Below are 20,814 nucleotides of genomic sequence, written 5' to 3'. Positions count from 1 at the left end.
ATAAATCTACTTCTAAGGCACCAAAACTTTCCAAAGACAATTTTGCCACAACGCACTATGGTGTGTTGTAATGCATTGCAGCCCACTGCAACGCATGTGCATTGTCTTAGTGCATTGGGGTGCTATCAAAATGAATGGCACTGCAATGCTTCAGAACATACTGTATATTATGCTTTGCAATATGTTAATGCATGTTTTCTGCCTTTAAACACAAGTTACTAAATCTTATTACAAAGCTACTACAGGTTACAACCTACATGGTCTTTGTTGTAGGCCAGCTCCTACCAAAATGTTTTATTTTGTTTTAGACAAAAACTATGAAGGAATAGAACCTCTGTCAGGTTTATATTGTTGTTCTAATCTCTATTGGGAAGATTTCTCCTCCATTCCTTTCAGGGCAGAAAGTGATGGAACATCCCTGTAACTGTAACACAGACAGTGGTTTAAAAAAAGGGTTAAATCTTCAGACAATTTCTAGTGGAGTTGCACGGCACAAAAATGCTATGGTACAAGGTGATTAACCTGATAAAGAGCCATCAAGCAAACATCCCAGCACTTCAAATCACTCTCCTCTCTACTACCAGGTCCAATCTCCAAAAATGACTTTTCTCCCCATCTTACCAGGTCTAATCCCCTCTGCCAATAAGTCAGGAATGAGATATTTTCTCCAGGGAATCTGCCAAGTTATTCCAAAACATTGGAGATTGACTTCTACTCCATTCCTTAAATGAGTAGAAGCACTAAACAATGTACTAAGGATAAAACAGGTGGCACTTGACAATGAAAAGGACAGATGCCTTCCAGAGAATACGGGCTATGTTAACTGTTTTCAAAGACTATCTTAAGTTTTTGTCTTATTTTACCAGTTGACCCATATTAGTCTGAGCTGGCCCATGAATTGCCTCTTTGCCAACCCATAACACAAAGTTTATTAGTCAGAAGGGTAAAGTCTAGGATCCCTTCCACAAGCTTTACCAGAACCCACGCCCCCACCCTTTTATTTTATTTTCTCCTCCATGTTGTGTTTCCCATTCTTATTGCTTTCTTTCTCCCATATACTGCCAATCTCTTCCAAATATTTATTTCCTAAATACTTTTTATCACCCGGTTTTAACATTCCCCGCAATTCACAAAACATCTGATTTTTTTTTTTTAGAAAACCATGGTCAACAACAAGCAGTCTATTTGCCATTATAATTACTCCTAAGGGTTTATGACTGTTATTTAGGTTACCTATTAAGAAGCATCTCAATAATAAATATCAGTGTTTAATATATTGTTATGTAAAATGAAAAATGTTGATATAGATTTACATAGATATTATATCTATTCATGTGACAACACTGGAGAAATGACACTTTGCTACAATGTAAAGTAGTGAGTGTACAGTTTGTATAACAGTGTAAATTTGTTGTCCCCTCAAAATAACTCAACATACAGCCATTAATGTCTAAACCGCTGGCAACAAAAGTGAGTACACCCCTAAGTGAAAATGTCCAAATTGGGCCCAAATTAGCCATTTTCCCTCCCCGGAGTGATGTGATTTGTTAGTGTTACAAGGTCTCAGGTGTGAATGGGGAGTAGGTGTGTTAAATTTGGAGTTATTGTTCTCACTCTCCCACACTGGTTACTGGAAGTTCAACATGGCACCTCATGGCAAAGAACTCTCCGAGGATCTGAAAAAAAGAATTGTTGCTCTACATAAAGATGGCCTAAGCTATAAGAATATTGCCAAGACCCTGAAACTGAGCTGCAGCACGGTGGTCAAGACCATACAGCAGTTTAACAGGAAAGGTTCCACTCAGAACAGGCCTTGCCATGGCTGACCAAAGAAGTTCTAATGCACATGCTCAGTGTCATATCCAGAGGTTGTCTTTGGGAAATAGATGTATGAGTGCTGCCAGCATTGCTGCAGAGGTTGAAGGGTGGGGGCTCAGCCTGTCAGTCCTCAGACCATACGCCGCACACTGCATCAAATTGGTCTGCATGGCTGTCATCCCAGAAGGAAGCCTCTTCTAAAGATTATGCACAAGAAAGCCCGCAAACAGTTTGCTGAAGACAAGCAGACTAAGGACATGGATTACTAGAACCATGTCCTGTGGTCTGATGAGACCAAGATAAACTTATTTGGTTCAGATGGTGTCAAGCGTGTGTGGCAGCAACCAGGTGAGGAGTAAAAAGACAAGTGTATCTTGCCTACAGTCAAGCAGGGTGGTGGGAGTGTCATGGTCTGGGGCTGCACGAGTGCTGCCGGCACTGGGGGAGCTACAGTTCATTGAGGGAACCAAGAATGCCAACATGTACTGTGACATACTGAAGCAGAGCACGATTCCCTCTCTTCAGAGACTGGGCCGCAGGGTAGTATTCCAATATGATAACAACCCCAAATACACCTCTAAGGTGACCACTGCCTTGTTAAAGAAGCTGAGGGTAAAGGCGATGGTCTGGCCAAGCATGTCTCCAGACCTAAACCCTATTGAGCATCTGTGGGGTATCCTCAAATGGAAGGTGGAGGAGCGCAAGGTCTCTAACATCCACCAGCTCTGTGATGTGGTCATGGAGGAGTGGAAGAGGACTCCAGTGGCAACCTGTGAAGCTCTGGTGAACTCCACGCCCAAGAGGGTTAAGGCAGTGCTGGAAAATAATAGTAGCCACCCAAAATATTGACACTTTGGGCCCAATTTTGACATTTTCACTTAGGGGTGTACTCACTTTTGTTGCCAGCAGTTTAGACATTAATGGCTGTGTGTTGAGTTATTTTGAGGGGACAGCAAATTTACACTGGTATACAAGCTGTACACTTACTACTTTACATTGTAGCAAAGTATCGTTTCTTCAGTGTTGTCACATGAAAAGATAAATAGAATATTTACAAAAATGTGAGGGGTGTACTCACTTTTGTGAGATACTGTATATATCAAAACATCACATGTAATCAATTAACCACTAAAGGCCTGAGCCTCTTTTTGACACTTGTTGTTTACAAATTAAAATCATTTTTTTTTTTTGCTAGAAAATTACTTAGAACCCCCAAACATTATATATATTTTTTCAGACACCCTAGAGAATAAAATGGCGGTCGTTGCAATACTTTATGTCACACCGTATTTGCGCAGCGGTCTTACAAGCGCCAGTTTTTGGGAAAAAATACACTTTTTTGACTTAAAAAATAAAACAGTAAAGCCAATTTTTTTTTTTTTTATATTGTGAAAGATAATGTTACGCCAAGTAAATTGATACCCAACATGTCATGCTTCAAAATTGTGCCTGCTCGTGGAATGGTGACAAACTTTGAACCTTAGAAGTCTCCATAGGCGATGTTTAAAAATTTCAACAGGTTACAGGTTTAGAGTTACAGGGGAGGTCTAGTGATAGAATTATTGCTCTTGCGTCGCGGCGATACCTCAAATGTGTAGTTTGAAAACCGTTTTAATATGTGGGCGTGACTTACATATGCGCTCGCTTCTGCGCGTGAGCTCGGCAGGACAGAGCGCTTTGAATTTATTTTTATTTTTTTCTTATTTTCATTTTTATTTTTACACTGTCCTTTAAAAAAAAATTGGGTTACTTTTATTCCTATTTCAAGGAATGCAAACATCCCTTGTAACAGAAAAAAAAGCATGACAGGACCTCTTAAAATGTGAGCTCTGTGGTCAAAAAGACCTCAGATCTAACATATACACTAAATAAATAAGGAAAATACCGCGCCAATCCAGCAAGTCCTAACAGCAGCCAACACTACAAAACGACTAGATTTGTGCACATTAACTATGTATTAAAAAGTGTAGCGCTATAGTGAAAAAACAAGTGTAAAGGTATGGGACAGAAGGAAGTCTGTTTACATTTGGGAAAAGCAAATGACCTCATCTAATCCCAAACCTGAAAGGTATGTGTACTAAATGGTGCAGTGAATAAGTATATAACATCCAGTATCAACACACCTGTGACTGAGTGAGATGCTCTATCTTTTCAGGAAGAGCACAAAACAACAAAAAAAAAAAAAAAAAAAAATTAATATATCAATAAACAATCAAAACTTATCAGTGATAAAAAAATTATATAATATCAAAAAAATGTCCACCATGCAAGTGGGGAGATATGTCTCCCAAGTAAACAATATAAGCATAATATATTAGTCCATATTGTGTATAGCGTGATTGACTCAAATTGAATCCCAGGCGGGTAACATCACAACAAAAAATCCAAATCTGAGTAAGGGATGGAATACTCTTACCGACTTGGGTGGACTCACAGGCCGTTGGCGGTGAGTCAGTAGGGCTTGTACTGTCTTAAGATGGATGACAGTGTCAGGATGGCTTGTACACCGGAAAGGCTCCTCCTCAGATGGGGGGCCAAAACCCTGCCCCAAAGGATCTGCACGGTCACCGTCTTTCTCAGCATGCATGGACCATGTATGAAGAAAAAACAAGGAGCCTCCACATGGTGTAAATCCAAAGATTATTTTTCAGATAGCATTTATTAGATCACTCAAGATCATCAGACAATCCAAAAAAGTTTAAAATTAGCAGAATCGATTCCAGTAATACAAAGTGAATATAAAAATTGGTAAGCGTGGTAAAAGTGGCTGGGTACAGCAAAGAAACCCGACCGGTTTCGTCTAAAAAGACTTCGGCTGGGGTATATGCCATCCCGCCACCTCCACGCTTATATACATTCATAATAGTGATGTCCTAAAAACAGCTGTTACAGCGTCGTACGCGCTGACTTCCTGAATTGATAGCGTGCGTTCCATACAGAGTCATGTGTTAACACATTAGCCAACGGGGAGACGAATTAATAGCACCGCCTCTACCCACCAAACCTCGATGTGGATATCGTCACGTTGTGCGCACTCCTTGGACAGAGGGGTGCGTTCCTCAGTTACTCACCCAATCAGAGCCAACGCCGTATGACGCACACACGACCTCCATCATGTGACAGCATCTGACGTGCCGATAGGTGTACATCATTGTATCATACCGGAAGTAAAACCCACATACCAGAGGCTGTTGGAACGCAAATGTGTTCCAAATGGGTCATTGAGGAAGGAAGTGATAGAAATATATATCTAAACGGAATTGCGGCAATCATTATAATCTGCCAAAATAATAGGTATATAAACCCTAATTTGGAATACAAATACATGACCCTGTTAATTACACAAAATGTACATTCCGGAAGTCAGTAAGCATTATAGCTACATTGTAAACAAACGAAAAAAATGATTTTTAATTTAAAAGGCATTGGCCATTCTTGTACTTAAATATGTATTTATATGCCTTAGTACCCATCTAAATCATGTTAGGTCATAGCACATATGGGGCCAATATCCCCTAGAGGGACAAGGAGCTATATTACAAATCCATACTTAACAGCATTTCTCTCATAAATATAAAAAATGAATTAAAATGAAATTATATAAAATTGCATGAAATATATGTATAAATTGAGCACAACGGTAATTGTAGAACTAATCTCTAAAAGTGTGAAGCCACCATACACTATTCCTTGAAGGCAAAGCCCGAAAGTATCCTAGCACAAATACAGCTGATTCTAATTACCAGTATACTGAGTAAACCTGGGAGAGAAGAGAATAGAAGGAAAAATCAAGATTGATTAATGAATGAATTGATGTCCCACTCAACATTTAACCCATGTGTTGTAAAACATCTTAATTGGTATATCCAAAAAGTTTCGAGCTTTGATACTCCTCTTATACATGACTCCCCTCTCCAGTGGGGGATAAATTTATCTATTATTTGGAACTTGGTGCCAGTGGGATCTCGATTATGGCAGGCTAAATAATGTTTGGGAGCACTATGATTCGTACGTCCAGGGTTTTGGCCCCCCATCTGAGGAGGAGCCTTTCCGGTGTACAAGCCATCCTGACACTGTCATCCATCTTAAGACAGTACAAGCCCTACTGACTCACCGCCAACGGCCTGTGAGTCCACCCAAGTCGGTAAGGGTATTCCATCCCTTACTCAGATTCGGATTTTTTGTTGTGATGTTACCCGCCTGGGATTCAATTTGAGTCAATCACACTATACACAATATGGACTAATATATTATGCTTATATTGTTTACTTGGAAGACATATCTCCCCACTTGCATGGTGGACTTTTTTTTGATATTATATAATTTTTTTATCACTGATAAGTTTTGATTGTTTATTGATATATTAATTTTTTTTTTTTGTGTTGTTTTGTGCTCTTCCTGAAAAGATAGAGCATCTCACTCAGTCACAGGTGTGTTGATACTGGATGTTATATCCTTATTCACTGCACCGTTTAGTACACATACCTTTCAGGTTTGGGATTAGATGAGGTCATTTGCTTTTCCAAATGTAAACAGACTTCCTTCTGTCCCATACCTTTACACTTGTTTTTTCACTATAGCGCTACACTTTTTAATACATAGATAACATATACACTAAAATACAATTAAAAAAAATGAAATGTAATTTTTTTTTGCAAAAAAAACCCCAAACATTTCCCCTTTAAGACTATTGGGCGGAAGTGATGTTTGATGTCACTTCCGCCATTCAATGTTATGGAGCTGAGCGGGGGCCATCTTTCCCTCACTCGGCTCCATGCCCGTCAGGAGGAAGGACTCGATAGTCTCTGCCGCTACCGACGGCTCTGGTAAGCGGTAGAGATGACCGGAATGTGGCGGGAAGGGGGGTCCCTCTCCCGCCCCCAATAAAAGTGATCTTGTGGCGAATCCGTCCTTGAGACCACTTTTATCTGAAAGAGCGCAGCTCGCTGTTGCTGAAAATGTCGGGGTCATGGCAGCTTCTATAACAATGGTATGGCGTCAAAAGTACCAATGTACAATGATGGCGATTTGCGCTAAGTGGTTAATCAATTAGGTGATCGAACTTGCGGTTTTCAACCTGTGTTCTTATTCAAAAGACATACACATAACTCCAAATATGTCAACGGTACATTGGCTTCTCAAATATAAATAAAATTGTATCTGTAAAAGAAATAGATACATTTTATATAAATATTTCTATAAAACAAAATCATACTGGTATCCCACAGGTCACGTGGTTGGAATGTCCAGAAATCTGCGTGAAGAAAGGTATTGCCTGACAAAGGCTTTCTATAAAGACTGGACACAATGCGACTCTCTTTACTAGATAAAACAATATCAAGAAAAGAAACCGACTCGCTGTCCAAATGTCCCATAAACCGTAGATTCCAATCATTAGTATTTAGATACTGTAAAAAATTATCCAAACTCCCCACGGAGTCAGAGCAAATGAACAGCAGGTCATCTATATAGCGACAATCGAATCTAGTGGCCAGATGAAACGGATTAGTATCTCCAAAGATGCACACCCTCTCCCACCAATCCATGTATAGGTTGGCGAGAGAGGGTAAAAAAAGAGCAACCATAGATGCCCCGCCTCTCTGGAGCTACAAAGGGAAAAAAATATGCATCAAGAGATAACCAAGGCACTCCAAAATGTATTCTTTATGTATAGACGTATACCCACTGTGACTATCCAGAAAGAACTCGACCGTCCTCAGCCCCAAGGCATGAGGTATGGAGGTATGGAGGAGTACAAGCTGGACACATCACAGGTGATCCACACATCCCCATCCACCTATTTCATTTGGTCACATAAATTTAAGAGCTGTTTGGTGTCCCTTAAGTAGCTGGGTAACTCCTTAACCAATGGCTGTAGTTGGCAGTCAACCCAAAAACCTAGATGTTCATTTAGGGAACCTATCCCAGCCACTATGGGATGACCCATTAGGGGAGAAAGCCCCTTGTGGGTCTTAGGGAGATGATGGAACACTAAGGTAATGGGAAAATCAGGAATCATGGTTTCACCTTCGTTCCGAGAGAGAACTCCCAAACGGACCCCCTTGCTCACAAGCTCACTAAAAATCTTTTTGAACTTAAAAAGTGAAATCCAGCTTGAGCTTTTTAGGCAGGGCTTCTCCTAAGGGTCACAGGAATGCAATTTGTTTTCCACTCCTGTGACCCATTTTGGTCTGAAGTCACCAAGTTCAGTTCAGGCAGCGAGTCTTTCCAACTTATGAAGTCTGGATCCGCCAGCTGCCTGGACTGATGGCAGTCTCAGCCTCTCAGGCTGAGGCAGCCGCTCTGCACCCCTCCACAGCTCAGCATTCCAATGAGCGTGGAGCAGAGCAGGAGAGATGCTGACAGTCAGCAGCTCTCCGCTCCGGGAGGTGAGAGAACCGAGCCATCGGCCACGTTCGGTGGCTTGGTTCTCAGTAAAGAGGTGGATTGCACCCATCTATAGCTTCAGTAAGTAGAATGTTCTTTAGAAACAGTGGCGGTGCGTCCATAAGGGTGCACGGGTGCCACTCCCTCTCTCCTGCCACCCCCTCTAGCACCAATAGATAGATTCATGCAATGCATGAATCTATCTATGGCCGCCGCTGCCACCCCCGAAAAGGGGCTGGGCGCCTGAATAAACCGCTGCAGGGGGGGTTTTGAAGCACCTGATTAGAGCCATAGGTTCTAATAGGCGTCAAAAAAGGTGACCTGTCACTCAGCTGTGTTAGAAAAGCAAATGAATATTAGCTTTCTTAACACTAAACTGCCTCTCCGCCAATCAGGTGCTCAGATCTGTTACTCGTCACCTAATTGGCTGAAACGACAGGCGCTGTGATTAGACGCCAGGCATCCAATCATAGCAGAAGACGGGAAGAGAGGACGGGAGAAGACATCGAGGCGCTGTCCCACCGAGACAGGTAAGTGCAGACAGTGGGCTGGCAGGGGGCACACTGGCAGCATTTGATATGGCACAGTGGCTGCTTTGATGGGGCACAGTGGCGGCAATTGATGGGCACAAGTGGCTGCATATTATGGGCACAGTGAGGCTGCAACTGATGGGCACAGTGAGGCTGCAATTGATGGGCACAGTGAAGCTGCAATTGATGGGGGGGTTCAGTATTTTTCAGTTTGTTTGCGCCCCCCAAAAAATTTTGAGCACCAGCCGCCACTGTTTAGAAATCTTCTAACAGTAATTTGGTAATTTTGGCTAAACAAACGTTAAAAAATGCCAAAAAGCAGACATTCAAAAAAAAATATCCTGCAGAGTATTAATAGTAACCCCCAGTCTATCCGACTATCTCCTACTCTGTCCACTTTTAGATAATCCCTGAAAACCCTTCTCTTTAGCGAAGCCTATCCTGCCCCCACCTAACAACTGTACTTTAATTTTCTCCTTCCAGCTCATCCCCAACTGTTATTATCTTTTGTATCACTTGACCTGCCCTCCTAGATTGTAAGCTGCAACGAGCAGGACCCTCTGATTCCTACTGTGTTAAACTGAATTGTAACTGTGCTGTCTGTCCTCATGTAAATCGCTGCGCAAATTGTTTGTGCTATATAAATCCTGTATAATAATAATAATAGTAACATTATAAAGAAATAAGTTCCCATCCTGTCCTTTTCAGTACCAGGAGTGTTAGTTAATTTACAAAAGGAGTGGTGGGGATGTTGGAGTGAGAGGAGATGTTAGAGATCTTCCCCCAGCCCGATGCCTCCGTGATCATCTGTACCAGCCTAGTGGATTAAGCCCAGCTGGATGAGCTCTCTCTCCCCGCAAAGTCTGGCGCTTGATCGGCCACCTGGCTCCCTCTGACCCTGCCTGTACCGGTGTGTTGTGCCGGAACACCGACGCTACCGTCTGGACAGCGGGAGAGGACGAGGGTCAGAGAAGGACGGTGCTAGCGGCTCCTTCCTTGGAGCGGTGAGGAGGAGCTCGGGACACCCGCCGTGCTTGGAAAGGTTGCCGGGGCAACGGCTCCGACACCAGCGGGAGGAGGCGGCGGGGACGGCGTTCGGCGTCAGCAAAGGAAGCAACCATCAGGAGTGTCCCTGCGCTGCCCAGGTAGTCTGGCAGCATTAAGGTACCAACTATTTTGGCCATTAAAAAAGCGGACTGTCTCCCCTCTCCCTCTAAGGGCCGAATTGCTGCCTCTGACGTGGAGGGGCGGAGGTTTAGGCAGCCTGATTTATCGCTACATAGTGGCTTGTCCCTGTGAGGGAGAGAGATATCCTGCTGGTTGGTGGTGGGCTGTACAAATAAAACAGATGCTGACTCATGGCAATAATATAAAAACCTAACAACGCTGAACTACTTATTATATCAGGCTGGGTGATAGCCCCAGTGGCAGCTGAATACTAGAAAGATATCATTGGGACTGTGATAATATTTGATTTGAAAAAAGGAAAGGAAAGGTCAACTTGACGAGCTGTTAAACCCCTCTACTTTTTCCCCCGGACTATATAATAAGTCATGACTAGAAAAAAGGGAGAGGAGTTGCAACAGCAGGAGAACACTAGCTCCCAAACGACTCGTACATCAAAAGAGAAGGGGAACCAGGTAGCAGCAGCGGCCAAATTGGAAAAATTTGCGCACCCCTCTACCTCATCACCATCCAAAAGCACCCAGCAACAGCAGGAGAAATCTTATGTGGGGGGCCCTGGGGATAGGAAGAGCCTAGGAACAGGACCGGCGGCAACGCACATTACAAAAACTGCGAGCAGTAAAAGCTCTGCGGGTGAGCCCTCGGGAATGGCAACCAATAATGTCGGTGAGCAAAATGCATCAGTAACAGTTGAGCCTACACTGAAAGACGTTCTATGCGCTGTTAATTCCTGTAAGGCCTCCCTAAGCGACCTGTGCGACCAGCTGAAGGGGTTAAAGGAAGAGCTAATTACAGTAAGCCAAGAACTGCAAAGGACTATTGCTAGAACAACTACACTGGAGGAGAGGTTGAGTCAGGTTGAGGACGATTTAACCCCACTGAAGCAAGAGCTCAAAGCAATGAAAATGCAAATGGGTCTACATAAAGCCAAAATGGAGGAAATGGAAAATAGGTCTCGCAGGAACAACGTGAGGGTGGTGGGCCTACCGGAGCGGTGCGAGGGTCCCCACCCCGAGGAGTTTTTGGAGAAGAGGCTTAGGGGAATATTCGGGACGGAAACCTTTTCTCACCTCTTTGCTATTGAAAGAGCCCACAGAGTGCCAACTAGGGCCCCACCATCAGGGGGTATCCCAGACCAATAATTATGAAGCTTTTTAACTATAGAGACAAGGTAATATTGATGCGCAGGGCCAGAGAGCTGGGGGATATCCTGCACAACGGAGCTAAAATTTTATTTTTCCCCGACTACTCTCCAGACCTGCAGAAACGAAGGGCCAAATTCAGGGACATTAAGTGTAACCTACGGAACTATAAAATTGAATATGCCCTGCTGTATCCGGCACGTCTACGTATTACTGCCCTAGGGGCTACCCATTTTTTTGATACGATAGGGTAGTTTTTTCCTTTTTCTCTTTTTTATTCTTTCTTACAGCATATAGTGGATGGCATGGGGAGGGGGGAAGGGGGGGTGTGACAGATGGAAGCATGGATGAAGGATGTGGTTTCACTAGTTATGTATGTTTTAAGTGTTGCTTTGGTGTCTTGGAATTGAGTCACAAAGTATTTGTTCAGTATATGAGTGGGGAGTTTTTTCTTGAATGGTTGGGAGGGAGGAAAAAGGTCACAAGCACAGCCCCTAGGGCTAGCCTAGTTAGGCAGGAGGGGGGGTCACGAAAAAGGGCGGGGAGAAGGGGGATGGGTCAAGTAGAAGTTGGGGGGGTTTACAGTGAGATACAGGGTTAGACAACGGGGTGAATGTAAGGCACACGTATTTAGGAGGAGGGGGTTTACAAAAATAAAGCATATTTGCACATGCGGTTTATATTTGCAGTTAAATAATATAAGGGGAGAGGGGGGAGTGGTCCCTGGACGTGGGGGCCCCTCGCCCTTCCCCCCTTTCACTTTCTCGTTTGACACAACCACAGAGATGATGGCAAGTTTTGCATACACAAATGCACGAATGAATTGCCCCTTCTTTTTGGGCGTTTTTCTCTTTATTACTCTTATTTTTCTTTTTCTTTTATCTATCTTCCTTAGATGCCTTTTAAAACGCTAAAAATAGGTTCTTGGAATATTAGGGGCATTGTGGAAAATAAACCTTTGGTGATAGCAAATGTTTACATCCCCCGACCGATATCACTGCTGTGTTCAGATGCCAAGATTGTCGCAAGGGTGTTGGCATCCAGATTAAATAAATGTATCGCAAAACTTGTGCACCTGGACCAATCGGGGTTTATCCCCGGTCGGTCTACCAGTACTAATATTAAAAGGGCATATCTGAATCTTTAGGTACCAACAGAAAATGCAGGATCTAGAGCCATACTGTCTTTGGACACTGCCAAGGCCTTTGATAGCCTGGAGTGGGAATATCTCTGGAGGGTACTAGAGAGGTTTGGATTTGGCTCTGTATTTATTAGCTGGATTAAAATCCTATACAACCATCCAAGGGCAAGGCTTAGGATAAATAACGAATATTCGGAAAGTTTCCCCCTCGAAAGAGGGACAAGACAGGGTTGCCCCTTGTCTCCTCTGCTGTTTGTTCTGGCCATGGAGCCACTGGCAGGAGTGGTGAGATCATCATCCGAATTGCAGGGATTTCATAGAAAGGGGGTGGAAGAGAGAATAGCGCTCTTCGCGGACGACGTTCTATTTTTCCTGGGGGACACGACCTCCTCATTGGAGAAAGCGATGCATTTGGTTGAGAACTTCAGGAAAGTTCTCGGGATTAGCTATCAACTGGGAGAAATCGTTGCTCCTGCCGGTCGACTCATTGGCCAATCCTATCTCGATGTGTCTGCCCCAACTGAAAGTAACAGGGAAGATGAAGTATCTCGGTGTTGTGCTGTCCAAGGACCCCGGTGCGTTTATTGAGGACAACTTGGTCCCTCTCTTATCAAAATTTAAGAGAAAATGCGATATCTGGAGTAGACTCCCCTTGTCTGTGGCAGGTCGAGCCAATTTGATTAAAATGGTATGGATGCCGCAGCTGCTATATTTGCTCCACAACTCCCCAGTTTGGATTGGGGAGAAGTGGCTTCAAAAAATCCAATCCCTCTTTAGGGAGTTAATATGGAAAAAAGGGCAGGCCAGGATCGGACTACAAAAACTGCAGTGCCCCGCCACGTAGGGGGGACTGGGGGTCCCCCATCCGTTTAGCTACTTCCTGGCAGCCCAGTTACAACAACTAGGGGGATGCGCTACTGAGGGAGGGGGAAGTAAGAGCGTCAAAATTATTCTACAGGGGAACCCACATAGTTCATTAGTGGAAGCACTGGAGGCAGATTCATTGCAAGGAGAGATCCCGACACTTAAATTGATCACTAGGGTTTGGCAGACAGCTAAGAGAATAATGGGGTACAAAAGGAACTTCAGAATATTCGCCAATTTGGAATAATAAGCACTTGCATGAATTACTATCTGTTGATAGGAATAAGATGTGGGAAAGTTGTGGGATAAGCCGGCTGATACAATTATACGACGGGGATACCCTGAAATCTTTTGAGGAATTGAGGCACGAGTATGGGATACCAAGTCAAGTATTTTATAGTTACCTGCAGATTAGGCATGCCCTGAGTAAGCAGTTTAGTAGACAACCCCTCACATGGTGTAGGATCCCACTATTACAAACAATAAATAAATCAGAGACCACCAAGGGTTTAATCACAGAGACATATACCCAACTAACAAAGAGAATAAACACGCAGGTAGGCCTTCCTGGGGGTAGGGACAGATGGGCGGCTGATGTGGGGGAGATAACGGACGAGCAGTGGAAAAGGATTCTGGAACTTGGATCAGAGGTGTCGGTCTCTCCATCACAAAAAGCCTCCCACCTGATGTTGCTGCACAGAACTTATTACACACTAAAAAAGCTGTTTATGTTTGGTCGTAGAACCAACGATGAGTGCCCTAGATGCAGAGGAACAGGCGATTTAATCCATATGGTCTGGAGGTGCCCAAAACTAGTTAGGTATTGGTCCGAGATTTTAAAGAAAATAAACACTACATTTAGAACTAACTTAGAGCTTGATCCTAAGACCTGTGTGCTGGGACATGTTAATATTGGGTTGAGCGATAGGAGTACAGCTGTAGCGGTAGCAAGATGCCTGTTTCAATCTAGAAAACTAATAGCACAGTCTTGGCAATCAAGAACACCCCCGACCCGGAAGTTTGGGTTGGAACTGTCAACTCTACAGTGTGGAATGAAAGGACATTCTATACTAGATTAGGCAACTACAATAAGTTTGTGAGATTATGGAACTTGTGGGTACAAGCAATGCCATGTCCTCTATCAGTGCTACTTCAGTGCCGAGAGCATTCGCCCTCCTACTAAGGGAGAGATGTTGAGTTGGGTGCAGCTTAGAGTTTTGAAGTCAAGAGAGAACAATGTACAGAACTGCAGCTAGATTTTGGGTGTGCCCTTGAACTATGCGGGCCCAATAATGGAGGGTCACTGAGGGGTGGGGGGGGAGGGCACATTAGATAGAAAAGTAACATTATATAGTCACGCATAATAATAATAAGAGGATATGTGGCCAGCTGGTCTTGATGTATCAGTTATGTGTTTTACGTGTTATACTTTGGCACTACTATAGCTATTCAAGCATGGAATATACAAAAAGCAAAAAAGAAAGTCTGAAAGGCCACAATGATGTAACTGGGTTAGAGACATATATGAGTATTAATCTGAAAGCTGTCTCTTGATTAAGTTAACTGAAGTGGCTAAAAAAAAATAAATAAATAAATAAAAAAATGGAGTGTTAGTTAATTTTCAGTAGGAAGTATAGGAAATATTAAAAAAAGGGGGAGAAAGGGGCGGCAAGCTGCCAAGAGTGTAATACTAGAGACCAATGGAGTCACTAGGAGCCAACCGATGAAGCCAGTAAGCAAGCTGCTGGAGCGGCCACTAGAATTCCACCAAGACACCGCAGAGCAGTCTGTCACAGCGCTTACAATCCTGGGATATCCATTTCAGGAGCTAGGCATGCCCTCTTCCTCAGTCCAACCTGTCCACTAACTTCTGGGGATTAAAATAGGTGCAACTAAGTCAGTCATTCAACATTAACCCTTCATGTACCAAACTGCTGTGTGGATTAGTCCTGCTCAGTGAACTCAAACACCTAAGAGTTCTCTAAGGGTTAATATTGTAAAAAATAAAATAAAGCTAAATGCAAAGCAAATGTGAAATATATTGAGAAGCGATACCAGAAACTGTTTGACAAAATGAATAAAAATGACATTTTTACATGTAAGTATAGAAAATATACTGTATATTTATTTCATGTGGATCCCGACTGTACATATGTCTTAATCTAAACACATACCTGTAACAATACCTACAATCTATTAGCCGCTTTCTTCACTTTGTAACATTACTAGGGTGAAAGGAAAGGGCACTAAACTACAGTATGAGAATAGAAGACCAGTCACCTTGCGCAAGAAAAGAGAACAGGAGTGAGGTCTTTATTAACAGAAACTCTTGCACTGAGGCAAAGTGCGGAAGTTCTTCATGCAGAGTTACTGCATAGAACTTTGAGAAATAACCATTGCGACCAAAATTAAAATAAGAACATACAGTATCTCACAAAATTGAGTACACCCCTTACATTTTTGTAAATATTTTATTATATGTTTTCATGTGACAACACTGAAGAAATGACACTTTGCTACAATGTAAAGTAGTGAGTGTACAGCGTCTATAACAGTGTAAATTTACTGTCCCCTCAAAATAACTCAACACACAGCCATTAATGTCTAAACTGCTGGCAACAAAAATGAGTACACCACTAAGTGAAAATGTCCAAATTGGGCCCAAAGTGTCAATATTTTGTGTGGCCACCATTATTTGTGGTTTTGCCACTAGAGTCTTCTTTCACTCGTCCATGAGGACATCACGGAGCTGGTGGATGTTAGAGACCTTGCATTCCTCCACCTTCCATTTGAGGTTACCCCACAGATGCTCAATAGGGTTTAGGTCTGGAGACATGGTTGGCCAGTCCATCACCTTTACCCTTAGCAAGGCACTGGTCATCTTGGAGGTGTGTTTGGGGTCATCATATTGGAATACTGCCCTGCATCCCAGTCTCCGAAGGGAGGGAATCATGATCTGCTTCAGTATGTCACAGTACATGTTGGCATTCATGGTTCCCTCAATGAACTGTAGCTCCCCAGTGCCCGCAGCACTCATGCAGCCCCAGACCATGACACTCCCACCACCATACTTGACTGTAGGCAAGACACACTTGTCTTTGTACTCCTCACCTGGTTGACACCACACACGCTTGACATCATCTGAACCAAATAAATTTATCTTGGTCTCATCAGACCACAGGACATAGTTCCAGTAATCCATGTCCTTAGTCTACTTGTCTTCAGCAAACTGTTTGCGGGCTTTCCTGTGCATCATCTTTAGAAGAGACTTCCTTCTTGGACGACAACCATGCAGACCAATTTGATGCAACGTGCGGCTTATGGTCTGAGCACTGACAGGCTGACCCCCACACCTCTTCAACCTCTGCAGCAATACTGGCAGCACACATACATCTATTTCCCAAAGACAACCTCTGAATATGACACTGAGCATGTGCACTCAACTCCTTTGATCAACCATGGCGAGGCCTGTTCTGAGTGGAACCTGTCCTGTTTAACCACTGTATGGTTTTGGCCACTGTGCTGCAGCTCAGTTTCAGGGTCTTGGCAATCTTCTAATAGCCTAGGCCATCTTTATGTAGAGCAAAAATTCTTTTTTTTCAGATTCTCAGAGAGTTCTTTGCCATGAGGTGCCATGTTGAACTTCCAGTGACCAGTAAGAGTGAGAGCGATAACACCAAGTTTAGCACACCTGCTTCCCATTCACACCTGAGACAGTCCTTGTAACACTAACAATCCACATGACACCGGGGAGGGAAAATGGCTAATTGGGCCCAATTTGGACATTTTCACTTAGGGGTGTACTCACTTTTGTTGCCAGCAGTTTAGACATTATTGGCCGTGTGTTGAGTTATTTTGGGGAGACAGCAAATTTACACTGTTATACAAGCTGTACACTCACAACTTTACATTGTAGCAAACTGTAATTTCTTCAGTGTTGTAACGTGAAAAGATATAATAAAATATTAACAACAATGTGAGGGGTGTACTCACTTTTGTGAGATACTGTACATGGCTCTTGAATTTAGGCATAATTTGTTTAGCTCAGCTGTCAGGTTTAAGGACACATATAAAGAATTTCTGAACACCTGAACCATCTACAAGTCCCAAGAAATGAACACGTATTACAAATCTACAGTACGTTACAGTACATGTAGATATTACAAATCTACAGTACATGTAGATATTACAAATCTACAGTATATTGAACATTTGTACAAGATACTGGTTTGCTTCTCACTTAACTTCTACTTACTGTTATTTTCTGGTAAAAACGCTGTAAATATACAGGCAAGTCCAGCGAACATTAGAAAGCCAGCTGTGGATTTTCCTCGTCCAGACCTGAAAAATAAAGTCAGGCCTATTTAGAAAGCAGATGGTTAAAACAAAGATAATATACCAAGCAGAATGACTGCTAGCAAACATACACGTCAACCTATTAAAAAATATATATATTAAATTATTTTTGACTGCTGTGAGTTATTCTACAAACTGCTACCTACCTTATTTAATAAGACCGCTTATAATGTACTAAAGCTGACCATACAGCAGGAGAAATTTTGTTCGAATTTTCCTTCAAAATTCTGAAAAATTATTCATCGGGGCATTTGAATTTGCCATGATTAAGTAGAATTATTTAGTTCAAAAGCCCTTAAAATTTCAAATCAGACCTGCTACATGAATGAAGTCCCAGGCATATTAGGGCGATTTCCAGAACAAAACTCACATTCAAGTTTAAAATGTCGTTCATTCAGATGCTCAACGTTCATCGTCAATACGATCAAAGATTTGAACTAAATTGTTGACTTGACCCACTAACCATTAGAAAATTGAATGAATGTTCTGAAAATGAAAATTTGTGAATGTAATTCTACTGGTATATGTCCAGGTTTACTATGTGATTTGAAGATCCATTTAAGTGAATTTCCTCCAGCAACCTCCTTCCATATCAGCTTATTCTGCAGCTTCATGTGAGAATTTTATCAAAGTGTGCAGAGGAGGGATCAACAATGGGACACTACAGCTGTAAATCTGGACATATGCATATGAATACTAAACAAAGCTGGTAAACTTCTTTTTATTTTTTAAAGAATCTTTATTTGTAAAAGACAGGGTATTACATTGCAAGATAAAAAAAAAAAAATAAGAAAAAACAATTGCCAAAGGTGATGGCTTCAAGTAATACACCAATCATTACTTTTTTGTTTTTCACATGAAAGAGAAAGAATAGGAAAACATTAATGATAAACAGTCACAGTTATAATTTGATGCAACTAGAGTTATAGAAAGAGCAATTATCAGGTGGTGGGTCGGCGAGATAGTCTCAACCTGTTTATCGGGCTAGAGCGACTCAGCCCGTCTTATCTTCTGCTGAGTATGAGACATATTTGTCCTCTTAAGAGGGGTTCTCGTGTGTACCAAATTTGGTAGGTTCCCTATACAATACTTAAATTATAGCGTGTTGCCTGGGATGAAGGGACGGGCCAGGCGGGCGCACGTGGGGGGAGGGGGGCAAACTTGTGCCTCCAGCTAACCTCTCCCCACAGTGCCCCCCGACCCAGCCCCCCCAAGTCCAGGCTTTAGAACAGGGTTAGAACATACCTGGAACCTCACGTCCAACTCCGCCTCCGCTCCGAGCCCCGTCAACATCTCCACATATGCTGGAAAGCTAAAAAAGAAAAAAGGAAGGAACATCTCGCCCCCATTCCCTCATTTGGTTAAATGGCGTATTGGTATGTTAAAACCCTTCAAGTGGTGGCTCCCGTCTGTGAGCCTTGAGGGCGCACCCTCAGGGTAGGCTCCGCCAGTTCCAGGAGGGCTACATCTAAGCTGGAAAGCATGCGGCCCGGGTCCGAGACATACACGGTCCAGAGCTGCCAAGCCACGGTGAAGCGGTCACAGACACCCCTGCAGGTGGCAATCCAATCCTCTGCCTCTCGGATATCACCCACCCTGCGACGCCATTCCTCCCTGTTTGGGATTTGCGGGCGCCTCCAGAATATGGGGAGTAGCCGCTTAGCTGCATTTAGCAGGTGAGGCAGCACACTCTTCCTGTACTGGCTCACTGGCATGGGAGGAATGTGTAGCAGGAAGTGAACCGGAGAGAGAGGTATGTCTATGCCCATAATTTCCTTGATTTGTGACTTGATGTCTTCCCAGTAAGGTCTCATCACAGGGCAATCCCACCAAATGTGCAGAAGGGTGCCTTTGTGACCGCAACCCCTCCAGCACTGGTCTAGTGTGGATGGGAATATTCTTGCTAAGTCTGCCGGTACTCGGTACCAGCTCATCAGTATTTTGTAATTCATTTCCTGCGTCTTGGAGTCAATGGAGCTGGATCGAGTAAGTTGGTAGAGTGAAGATAGTTGGGCGGGGGTGAAAACTGTCCTTAAATCCCGTTCCCAGGCCCTGACGTATGAGGGTTTCACTGCAGGAGAAGCAGAGCTAAGCAGTTGGTAGAGTTCAGAGACCATATGTGGGATCGGTTCTTCTGCTATGAAGAGGCGTTCGAGAGGTGTGAGGGAGGAGATATCTCGTATGGAGTCTCCTTGTGTTTTGAAAAAATCGTGGAGCTGCCTATAGTGCCAAAAGTCCATAGGGAAACTCCCCGCCCGGTCCCGTAGGGTTTCGAGGGGAATTAATTTACCGTCCTGCATTCATTTACCACAACTGGCACTTCCATCATCTACCCAGGGGCCGAAGAAAGCTGCCTGTTCACCAGGCAGGAGCCACAGATAACCTCCCAATGGGGACACAGGGGGCACCAGTGTCAAGTTGGCGTTGAGTCGGTCCCAGGTTTTCAGGACCTGGGTCATCAGCAGAGAAGTAAAGGCAGACAGCCCCCTGTGTTTCCGGGCCAGCCACGGGGCATAGGCCAAGTTCCTCCCCGCCATATACTTTTCTAGTGAGACCCATAGTTTGGATTGAGTGTGGAAGCGCCAGTTAAGTATCCTCTGAAGGAGTATAGCCCTATGATTCCTTTGAGCATCTGGATGATTCCTTTGAGCATCTGGGGGGCCCAGACCTCCTATGTCTCTATTGCGACTTAACAGTCTAATTGCAATTCTTGGTCTCTTATTGTTCCAGACAAAGGTTAATATCAGACTGGATAGCTGAGCAAAAAAGCTCCACGGGTACCATCTGCATATAGAACAACACGCGTGGGAGAATGTTCATTTTGATGATATTGAGTCTTCCTAGCCAAGTGAAAGCTGTCTTAGTCCACAGGGCCAAATCTTTTTTCACATTTGTTAGTAAGGAGGGAAAATTAGTGGCATATAGGGTGTCAAACCTGTCCGTCCGCCGTATACCTAAGTATTTTAGGGACGATTTGGTCCAAGTGAATGGGAAGGCAGTTTGCAACCTGGCATCCAGGGAGGGTGTCGGTTGAATAGGTAATATTTCTGACTTTGTATAATCAATTTTGAAATTAGAAAGTGTCCCGAAGTTTTGGAGTTCCCGCATCAGATTAGGCAAATAGATCAGGGGTTCCGTGAGGTGGAAAAGCACATTGTTGGCGTAAGCCGAGAGCTTGTGCTCCGTGTGACCTACTGTGAGTCCTTTAATATCTGTGTTCGCCTTAACAGTGCGTAGAAATGGTTCCAGCACCAGGGCAAACAAAAGTGGCGATAGAGGGCACCCCTGTCTCGTGCCATTTCTGATCAGGAATCTTGGGGAAAGGAAGCCGTTAACTTTGACTTGAGCATTTGGGTCCGAGTACAGAGCCATGATCCAGGTGAGCATGTGT

General features: G+C 43.4%; 1 protein-coding gene across 7 annotated transcripts in view; it reads right to left on the bottom strand.

Moving 5' to 3' along the window:
• Positions 1–20,814, bottom strand: part of LOC141106055 (solute carrier family 22 member 15-like) — a 658,271-nt gene that overhangs the window by 434,661 nt on the left and 202,796 nt on the right. For all 7 annotated transcript variants that reach the window (XR_012235678.1, XM_073596433.1, XM_073596429.1 and 4 more), the window contains one exon: positions 17,323–17,408. Coding sequence is in view for 6 of the 7 variants with exons in the window: in XM_073596433.1 (XP_073452534.1) it covers positions 17,323–17,408 (86 nt within the window). In the remaining variant the exon portion in view is untranslated. The remainder of the gene's footprint in view (positions 1–17,322; positions 17,409–20,814) is intronic.

Source organism: Aquarana catesbeiana, linkage group LG08 (assembly GCF_042186555.1).
Source record: "Aquarana catesbeiana isolate 2022-GZ linkage group LG08, ASM4218655v1, whole genome shotgun sequence".
Classification (NCBI taxonomy): Eukaryota; Metazoa; Chordata; class Amphibia; order Anura; family Ranidae; genus Aquarana; species Aquarana catesbeiana.
The sequence above is the reverse complement of the archived record's forward strand: the minus strand, read 5'-3'. Positions and strand labels throughout refer to the sequence as shown.